This window comes from Cynoglossus semilaevis, chromosome 9 (genome assembly GCF_000523025.1).
Source record: "Cynoglossus semilaevis isolate Cse_v1.0 chromosome 9, Cse_v1.0, whole genome shotgun sequence".
NCBI classification, from domain to species: Eukaryota; Metazoa; Chordata; class Actinopteri; order Pleuronectiformes; family Cynoglossidae; genus Cynoglossus; species Cynoglossus semilaevis.
In genome coordinates, this window is record NC_024315.1 from 4,662,002 (window position 1) to 4,671,595 (window position 9,594).

The window sequence follows — 9,594 nt, forward strand, 5'->3', positions numbered from 1 at the left end:
CTCTGTCTGTCTCTGTCCCACAGCGACAGCTGCCAGAGAGGCTGGCGGCTGCTCTACATCCTCACTGCCTTCCACCGCTGCTCTGAGGTCCTGAAGCCGTTCCTCCTGAAGTTCCTGCAGCAGGCCTCTCGCAGCGCAGGAGCACAGTACCAGGGTGAGTACCAGGGTGAGTACCAGGGTGAGTACCAGGGTGAGACTGGTCCAGACCAGCTGCTGTAACTAACCCCTCTGAACGTGTCAGGCATAGCCAAGGCCTGTGAGCTGAACCTGAAGAAGACTTTCCAACATGGCGGCCGCATCATCCCACCCAACAGCATGGAGCTGAAGGCTATGATGGTCAGTGCCCTGGTGCTGTTGACACGCTTTCAAAATAAAAGCCCACTGGTGTTACACGTTGCTGTTCATCACAGTGTGGGGTCTCAGACTGGGGTTGGCAGCCCCTGCAGGGTCCCTGTAGGTGCTGTAATGGGGTCCTGAAAGTTCTGTTTTAATCTCATGGACAAAGACGTGACGTAGCCTAGTTGTCAGTCGTGTGGACAGTCTTGACGCTTTGTAAATGAATGACTTTGTACTTGTTCCTCATCAGGCGGGACGGAGCTCAAAGCGTCAACTCGTTCTCTTTCCCGGAGGAATCGAACGCCACGTGAAGATCAAAACATGTTCTGTAGGTGTTCAGTTACAGTCTGTGACGGTCTGTGATTGGCTGGATGGTTTTAAACATGGATGCTAACGTGTCTTCTCCAGGTCGCCCTGGAGGTGATCGAGGAGCTGTGCTACGAGATGGGTCTACATCGACTAGAAGCCATAGAGGAGTACGCCATATTTGTGGTCACCAACAGAGGTCAGCGCACACACACACACACACACACACACCTGATCTCTCCTCCGTGGCCAGTGAAGCAGATCCACTCCCAGATCACATCATCTCTGGTTTCTGGTCACTCTTCTCTGAGTGTGTGTCTGGTCGTCATGGAGAAACTCCAGGAGAGTCAGGTTGTTATTGGTCCAGATCCAAACCAGAACTCAGTGGTCACAGAGTGGTCACACTGTGTTGACCTATTCATTATCTTTGATTGATTCTGGGTTATTTTTAATGAAATGGTTGAAGTTGGAGGAGGAAACTGCCGACGCAGCAGTCGTTCAGCTCTGATCAACGGTGAATTAAAGAAAAAAAAAACAACACAATTATTTGTTTGATTTTTCAAACAAATAAAACAGCATTGAAACAAAAATGGATCGACTTTTAGCTCCGTTAAAAAACAGAAAACAGAACTGCTGTGACGGCAAATGTGGAATCAGCCAATGGGTTAGGGTTCAAATGTTAACATATAAACCCTGGTCGACCCCCAGCTGACCCCCAGCTGACCCCCAGCTGACCCCGTCCCACTGGTCTATAATAAGCTGAGTTTACTCCAGTTTCCTTTGTTGAAGTCGTAGAGCTGGAAGTTCCTGCAGAAACGTTGGTCCTTGAAGGCGTCAGCCAGTGAACGTCCTTCTGCTTTGTCCTCCTTTAGCATCAAACACGTCCACATGCTAACAGCTAACAGCTAACAGCTGCTCCCACAGCACGTCCTCAAATATCAGTCTGACTGTTTGGTCTTCAGCCTCGTTGGTCGGTCGGGGTTTTAGGTCTGACGACTGACGTCGGACTGTTGTTGTTTTTCAAGTCAATTCATTTTACAAACAAACTGTTTCAACCCCCTCTGGTGTGTGTGTGTGTGTGTGTGTGTGTCAGGTCAGAACGTGCAGCCTCTTAACAAACAGGAGTACATCCTGGACGTGGCGACCGAGGCAGAGCTGGTCGACACCAACTACAGTTTTTGGTGCAGACGTGTCGTCTGGACGCAGACGCTCAAGTTTGACAACGAACTTTGCGTCGCAATGCATTATAACCAGGTACGGCAGCCTTTCTAACCACGTGTGTGTGTGTGTGTGTGTGTGTGTGTGTGTTAACAAACTTGTGTTTGTAGATCCTGCCTGACTACCGTAAAGGTCTCCTCAATGTTCTGCCTCATGGAAAAGTGAGTGAACAACAGTTCCACCAGATCTCCAAACTGGCTGCTCTGCAGCACCGAGCCAAGGACAACGTCTTCATCCCCAGCATGTAAGAACCAGAACAGAACCAGGCAGCCAGGCTGCTGCTGCTGCTCCACGCACACACACACACACACACACACACAGCCAGTTCATCCATAACTTTAATCATTAAAATATTTCTCATGTTTTTGATCTGACAAAGACGTTTTTTTCCACTTTTCTAACCTTTGAAACTACGTCGTTGTTTGTGGTTCAGCTCAGTCCGACCCACACACACAGAACCGCTCAGTTCAGAACCCACTGAGCGACTGTTTCTCTGACAACACTCTCTCTCCCTCCGCTCCAGACATGAATTATCAGAGTACATCGCCACGCCGCTGTTCAAGAAGCAGGCTCCACAGCAGTGGGTTACCATGGTAACGCAGCACATGCAACAAGTCCAGACCCTGAATCCACACCAGGCCAGGGCCCAGTTCCTGGGTAAGAGCTGCATTTCCTCTGCAGGAAAGTTCTAGATATCTTTAGTAACACTGTCACAGCAGGAGATTCAGACAGAGTTCTGAGGGGAACCTGGTGCTGAGTTAACTAGACTCAACTAACCCGTCAGTCAGTTAGTTACCCTGAATTACTGCTGCCAACCACAAATTATTATGAGCTCTTTCTTTTTGCTTTTGGGTTTAAAAACAATAGTAATTATTCGTAAATAAGAACGTGTGAATTTATATCACCAATATTCCTGTGCAGTGAATGTCAGTTTGATCCGTTACCTGCAGGTCTGGTCAGTGCCTTCCCCATGTTTGGCTCCTCCTTCTTCTACATCCACAGCAGCAGCTCCACCACCTTCTACGCTCCCTGTATCATCGCTGTCAATCAGCACGGCCTTCACTTCCTGCACAAAAACACACACGTAAGGAGACACGCACACGCCGTACACACGATCAACACTGAAACTCAAACAGTCATTAGTGGAGAAACACTGAGGCCAGAGGTTTGTGTTTGTGTTTACTCACTGTTACTGCTGCTGCTGATGATGCTGCTGCTGATGCTGCGGCTGCTGATGCTGGCGGTGCTGTTACTGCTGCTGATGCTGCTGCTGATGCTGCTGCTGATGCTGCTGCTGATGCTGCTGCTGATGCTGCTGCTGATGCTGCTGCTGATGCTGCTGCTGATGCTGCTGCTGATGCTGCTGCTGATGCTGCTGATGATGATGCTGTTACTGCTGCTGATGATGATGATGATGCTGCTGATGATGCTGCTGCTGATGCTGCTGCAGGAGGTGATGGTGGTGGTTCCCCTCTCGGAGGTTCAGTCCAGCCGCACCCAGAGGCCCAACGCTGGGACCAGTTACCCATACGTAGATCTCACCTTGGGCGACATGAACACACAACGGGTCATTCAGTTACAGCTGGAGCAGGTGGTACCCCCAGAACAACACACACACACACACACACACACTCACACACACACAGATGTGTGTGTGTGAGTGTGTGCGGTGACTCGGTGACTGATGTCGCTGTCTGTTCCCAGGGTCTGGAGCTGTGCCGTGTTATTGCCATGCAGGTGGAGAACATGATGCTGGTGCGTGAGAAGAGACTGACTCTACCACCCAGTGAAATCACCATGTTATAACTGTTGACCTTTGACACTGACCTGTTGAAAACACTACCTCTCTTTACCTCCAGGTGTTTATTGTGTGAAACTCTCACTAATGCAAATTATTTATTTTAGGTCCACAATATTTAAAAGAGTGGAACAAGTTCAGTTCTGACAGTTTTTTAAGGATGAATTATTACACTAACTTATATATATTTTTTATATAAAAAGTTAATGGGTATTTTGTTATTAAAGTCTGTGCCTTTGTAAATCATTTGTTTTATATTCTTTTTTTTTACTTTTTATATCACTTCTTTTGACTTGAAGAGTGTGACTTGTGTAACATCGTCCAATGTTCATGTTTATGGTTTAACTATATTTTTATTAAAGAACATTTTAAACAAATGTGCTCTCTGCTGCAGTCACTCATCTTCTCCACTGGGGGCGCCTGTGTTTGACTTTCTGTATAAAAGCATCAATGTGACTTTAAGTCAAGTTAAGTGTTAGTTAAGGACCTGGTGACGATCTTTAAACTGTTTGTTTTTTCTGATCGAATGCATCGATGTTGTAAAAACTAGAAAAAGAAGAAAAATGATCGACTGTGAACCGGTGTCTGTTCTCTGACCACGTCATTACTGGTGACGACACTCACCGGCTCCACGTCACTAGTTTAACAAACTCCACAAAAACAGACGTAAACATTTACGACATAAACGTGATATAAATGTGACAAATTTAGCTCAACACAGATGTCCTCACAAGACCACCAAAATAGGAGTCCGTGTCCTCCAGGACATTCTTGGCCACGCCCCAAATGGTAGATCACATCTGCGCTTGCGCAGACTTTTGGCAGGTTACACGAGTTTATTTTAGTGACGACCAGTGATGGTGTAAACGAAGTAGCCTGACAATTACTGCGAGCGATAACGTGCTTTTGAGGGACGTTTCGCAGTCAAACAGAAACATCTGCGTCGCTTTGAGGTTCCTGAGTTTGGCTGAAACATCAGAAATGTTGCTGCAGACTTTATGGTTTATTCCAGGCGGCGACAAAAAGCCCCAACCTGGCTAGCGTGGCTAACTAGCACCAGGGCTAGTTTCCGTTAGCCTCATCGTTGTCGCGTCACCACAGCGTTAAGTAAATCCTGCCGTTATTGTCATTTTGTTTCAATACATTAACTCGAATTATTCAAATAGCCAATTGTCGGGTTTTAGATCAAATTGTCTCCGTTCGTCTGTTTATATCCTCTGATACTGTGGTGAAGCCGAGCTTATGGCCTCCTGAACGACCTGTGTCCATCATCGTTCCTCGGTGTCCGTTCGCATTAACCGGTCCGTTAAGCGGCTGTTAAAATGCAGCCCTGATCCGTGCTCTGTCGGTCCGCTCCGGGAACACTTGGAACCATAAACCTGTCTCTTCAGTTCCGGCTGACATGGCAGCCAGTGGATACTCTGACCTGAGGGAAAAGCTCAAATCAATGACTCCACACAGGGACGAGTACAAGAACAAACACGCGCACGAAACGAGCAACGGCAGCGAGAAAAGTAGAAAACGAAAGAATCGTGAGTCCGACGGAGACGAGTGCGAACACAGCGATGACAGCACGGAGCTCCGGGAGCAGGAGGCCCGCCGAGTGGAGAGCAGCATCCTGCAGAAAGGTCTCTTCACGGCGGAGGACTGTGCCCTGATCGAGGAGAAGATCGACGAAGTGGTGGCCAAGGCGGAGGCCGGGCTTTACCGGGAGCACACGGTGGACAGGGCGCCGCTGCGGAACAAGTACTTCTTCGGGGAAGGCTACACGTACGGGTCACAGCTGGAGAAACGTGGCCCAGGACAGGAGAGACTCTACCGCAAGGGAGAGGTGGATGAGATCCCAGGCTGGGTGGACGAGTTGGTCATCAAGAGGCTGGTGTCTGAAGGCGTGATCCCAGAAGGCTTTGTCAACAGTGCTGTCATCAATGACTACCAGCCCGGAGGCTGCATCGTGTCACACGTGGATCCTCTGCACATCTTTGCTCGACCCATCGTCTCCGTGTCCTTCTTCAGTGACAGCGCCCTGTGCTTCGGCTGCCGCTTCCAGTTCAAGCCCATCCGTGTGTCTGAGCCGGTGTTTGTCCTGCCAGTGAGGAGAGGCAGTGTCACCGTCCTCAGGTGACGCTCCGGCCTCACGGCCATGGTGACAGGGCTCTACGTAGAGTAGGTCGACCAGACTAAAAACTCTTTTTGTGTCTTTTCCAGTGGTTACGCTGCCGATGACATCACTCATTGCATCCGGCCCCAGGACATTAAGCAGCGGCGTGCAGTCATCATCCTCCGAAAGTGAGTTATTTTCTGTACAGGAGGTGAATGTTACATGTGTTACAGACATAAACACAGACACAGTGACATCAGGTGTCTGTCATCATTACTGTTTCATAGAAATGACCCCGTACCTCCTATAGAGCCGTACACCCCCAAACATATTGTGCTGAGTCTTAATCTCTGTCTGTCTTCCTCAGGACCAGACCTGATGCTCCTCGTCTGGACTCTGACAGTCCTCTGAGGTCGTCTCCTGTAGAGAGACGCCCTGTTCTAAAAGCCAAACGCTCTCACCGCAGAGCTGACCCTGATGCTGCACATCGGTAAACACAGCCACAGACCATGACTTTACACCAATGACACCTAGAAATGCAGCAGATATTCTGATATTGGTAAAAAGAAATACTCACTGGTAGAACGTCACGGTCGCTTTCTCCTGGAAATAACAACCACAGATGATTCAGAGTGATCCCCTGTGGAGGAGGCAAAGATGGAGAGAGTGACTGGGTTTTGGTCAGAATGAATGGGGTTTTACAGGCCACTGGTGCTGCAGATATGTCACAGCAGCCGGACCAAAGTGGACCTGGACGTCTGAGTGCAGACCCTGGTGTCGGTTGGAGCAGGTGGTTGGTTGATGGTGTTGATGGACACGTCACATGTAGAGGAAATGGTTTAACAATCACAGATGTTTCTGTAGATGTGATGATGACCTCACTTTTGACTCTCCTCCAGGCCGAGGGTCCTGGAGATGGACAAAGAGGAGAACAGACATCCGTCGCTGTCCCGACGTCGTCGTCACAGCAGCAGCTCCGAGAACTACTGGAAACGCAGTCAGGAGTACGAAAAACACAGAGAGAGTTCAGGACGCAAAGTCAAAATGAGGCGTCACTGAGCATCTGCTGCAGCACACACTACACAGTCTTTCACTTTTCAGTATTCCTCAATCAGAACTCTTTTCCTGCTGCAGGAACTGTAACCAAACTGTCGGATGAGTCCGAGTGTAGCTTAGAGTCTTGGCAGATTGAAGCTGGCATCTCTGCCTCAGATGATGGAACGACGTCACGCGGTTGGATCTGGTTGTCAAATCTATTCATTTACTTTAAATTAAACTTTTTTTTGTTGGTGCAAAGATTAAAAAGGCATGTATTTTTTGTAACTAAGTTGTACAGACCTTAAAACCTAAGACGGACTTGTACAAAAGAAGAAGCTGACGTGTAATCTAACTTGTTATACTGTACAATACGTTTGTATAGATTTTGAGTGGGTGAAATTGGATGAACAAACTCATTTCTTTTGTATTGAACCTAAATCTGGGATTCATATTTTTCCTCTGTCTCTGTTCAAGGCTGTGTTCACACTGGTTGTTGGTTCTTGATGCAACAAAAAGATCTGAATTCTAATTAAAATTGTGTGTCTGACAAATTGAGGAGTGAAAAGTCCAAATACTAGATGAATAACAGAGTTGAACTGACTGAGCTGCGGTGAAACAAGTGTGGAGACGTGCAGGAACCAAATGATGGGAGGTTGGTTCATAGTAATAATACGGCCACTCACCTGAACTAAAGTAAACAGTGAAAACCCTTTGGTTCATGGGGACTAACGTGTTATTACTGTTCTCTACTAAACCAGTTTATTCTTGGTTCAACACGTTGGTTTGGGAGATGAAAACAATCTTCTGTTTCTTTGGCCTCAGTCATTCATCCACAGTCTGCATTTGATTTGAATGGATTTTGAAACATCCTTTTATTTCATAAAGTTTGGGTTTTGTTTGCTCTCGATGCTCAGATTTTTTTTTTCCTCATTGAAATTAAAGGTTATGTTCAGAGAATAACAACGGCTTCTTTGTCTTAACACTGACGGGACACGGACGTGTTCAGAGATGACGCTGGTTTATGTGTCATTTTGAGACTAACTAGTCCTGGTCTATTTAAAATGAACCTTAAACCATTTTTGCACGTGGTTTGTATCACTTTCATAAACTTTATGGGACATAAATTGTATTTGAACTTTTTGTTGTTGATTCCATCAGACTCTAGTCAAACAGAACTAACCTTTTTAATGGTTACATATTCATAGTAACTTAAAACAAAACACATTATCAAATAATAAAACGTAAGTTGTGGCAATAGTAGGTATCTGTTAGCAGAGGTTGCTATATTTGGCCATAGAATAAATCACAGTTTTGAAGTTTTAAAACAATTAGCCTAAAAGAGTTGTTTGGATAAAGAAAACACAAATCTTGACCAGAAATATCTTTAAAGAAAGTCAAAAAAGGATGATTACTAACTTAACTTCTAAATAGGATCATGCGTATGTTTAAAACAAGCGTTTTTGAAAAATCCGCTAGGGGCGCTAGTTCTATTTGAGAATCAGACAAGATTACAAAGAAGAAGACGCCATGAGCGGTTGTTAGCTGAACTGTATTAACAGACAGCAGTTAATTCGAGTTAATAGTAGTTTAATTCATTAAAGGTTGAACTGGGAGTGTTTTAAAAGATACTGCTGATGGTGCGGACTCGGACTGTGGCTCCGTCCTGAGTGGTGAGTCTACGTCACTGACCGCTAATGTGGCTAACAGAGTAGCTTCACTATCAACAACAATAATGAGTCGCTCTCTCTGGCTGCTTTAAGTAACAGTAAGTAACACAACAGCACAACTAAAACACGTCTGTTTTGATCACCTATAATGTAATGTTTGACTTATAATTGTATAAACAGTTTAATAAATACTGGGTCAAGTTAGAAGTCGCAGTCTCTCCGGTCAGTGGTGACCAGTATGACGACATGTACTACACAGTATCATAAGTTGATTAGATTCTCTATTCTCTTCTGTCTAAACCGGAAGTGGCTGACTGCCATCTTTCTTACATAACACAATAACAGCCTTTTTTGTGAAAAATCGCAAACTGGTGACGTAAAAGTGTCACTGTCTTTTCTTTACTTGTGTTGCTCCTCGTTAATGTTTTTTATATTTATACAGATAAATGCATCACTAAACACTAGATCAGTGGTTCTCAAACTATGGTTTGGGTACCGTCCTAGTCATCGTGCTGTAGATGGTTGGTTTTGTGTCCATTTTTACTTTGACATTCATGTAGAGAATTGACTGTTTACAGTGTTTTTTCAACCAGACTTTCACACGTGGCCTTGAACTGCAGTTGTTGCAGTTGGAGCTACTGCAGCAAACATTGATTACATTTATGTTTTAATCTTAATTTGTCTGTGATGAAAACCTCGTCAGGAAGTGGATTGAAAATAAACGAGATCTTTAATAAAAGAAACGTGTTCAGATAAGTGTCACTGAAATATGTCAGAGAAATATTTATTTTTTTAATTTACCCCTGCTCTGGTGTCACACACACACACACACACACTAAGAAGTAGTGTGTACCTGCTGCAGACATTAGTCGTGATGTAACTCACCAGACATGGCTGTTATATATTTGATCCAGTCAGCATGAGTCAGGCATGTATTTACTCCAGAAATAGACCGTGTCTCCTGTACCTCTGTGAGAGAGAGGGAGGGAGAGAGAGAGGGAGGGAGAGAGGGGGGGGGGTGAGAGAGAGGACACACTGTGGATATTTTAAAATCTCAGTTTTGTGGTAACCAGAAAAAACTTGTTCCAGACCAAAGAAAACAAGATCCTAAATCATGTCTCTTAAACCTG

At 45.6% G+C, this 9,594-nt stretch overlaps 3 protein-coding genes and 1 long non-coding RNA gene across 7 annotated transcripts in view; 3 read left to right on the forward strand and 1 right to left on the reverse strand.

Annotated features, from left to right (window-relative positions):
* Positions 1 to 3,888, forward strand: part of LOC103383505 (unconventional myosin-XV-like) — a 34,554-nt gene extending 30,666 nt beyond the window's left edge. Inside the window, 10 exon segments of the mRNA XM_025058521.1 lie at positions 24 to 154; positions 242 to 336; positions 587 to 664; positions 745 to 841; positions 1,736 to 1,896; positions 1,971 to 2,104; positions 2,384 to 2,517; positions 2,811 to 2,944; positions 3,311 to 3,451; positions 3,565 to 3,888. Coding sequence (XP_024914289.1) covers positions 24 to 154; positions 242 to 336; positions 587 to 664; positions 745 to 841; positions 1,736 to 1,896; positions 1,971 to 2,104; positions 2,384 to 2,517; positions 2,811 to 2,944; positions 3,311 to 3,451; positions 3,565 to 3,666 — 1,207 coding nt within the window. The 3' untranslated portion in view covers positions 3,667 to 3,888.
* Positions 3,889 to 4,485: 597 nt separating this feature from the next.
* On the forward strand, positions 4,486 to 7,757 carry alkbh5 (alkB homolog 5, RNA demethylase). 2 transcript variants are annotated; one of them, XM_025058520.1, is made up of 5 exons: positions 4,486 to 5,779; positions 5,867 to 5,947; positions 6,127 to 6,249; positions 6,659 to 6,763; positions 6,894 to 7,757. In XM_025058520.1, the coding sequence occupies exons 1-5, from the start codon at positions 5,061 to 5,063 to the stop codon at positions 6,916 to 6,918; spliced, it is 1,053 nt and encodes a 350-aa protein (XP_024914288.1). In that variant the 5' UTR covers positions 4,486 to 5,060; the 3' UTR covers positions 6,919 to 7,757. The 2 variants fall into 2 exon arrangements, with proteins under 2 accessions (XP_024914288.1, XP_008314847.1); XM_008316625.3 differs by having other exon boundaries at positions 4,487 to 5,779; positions 6,659 to 7,757.
* A 524-nt stretch (positions 7,758 to 8,281) lies between these two features.
* mief2 (mitochondrial elongation factor 2) overlaps positions 8,282 to 9,594 on the forward strand; it is a 5,314-nt gene continuing 4,001 nt past the window's right edge. Inside the window, exon 1 of one of the 3 annotated variants that reach the window (XM_008316627.3) lies at positions 8,282 to 8,562. The gene's annotated coding sequence lies outside the window, so the exon portion shown is untranslated. The remainder of the gene's footprint in view (positions 8,563 to 9,594) is intronic. The other 2 variants (XM_025058519.1, XM_008316626.3) reach the window with 2 other exon arrangements.
* The window catches only part of LOC112487470 (uncharacterized), a 2,537-nt gene continuing 1,540 nt past the window's right edge, over positions 8,598 to 9,594 (reverse strand). Inside the window, exon 3 of the long non-coding RNA XR_003050561.1 lies at positions 8,598 to 9,433. This is a non-coding gene — a long non-coding RNA (uncharacterized LOC112487470). The remainder of the gene's footprint in view (positions 9,434 to 9,594) is intronic.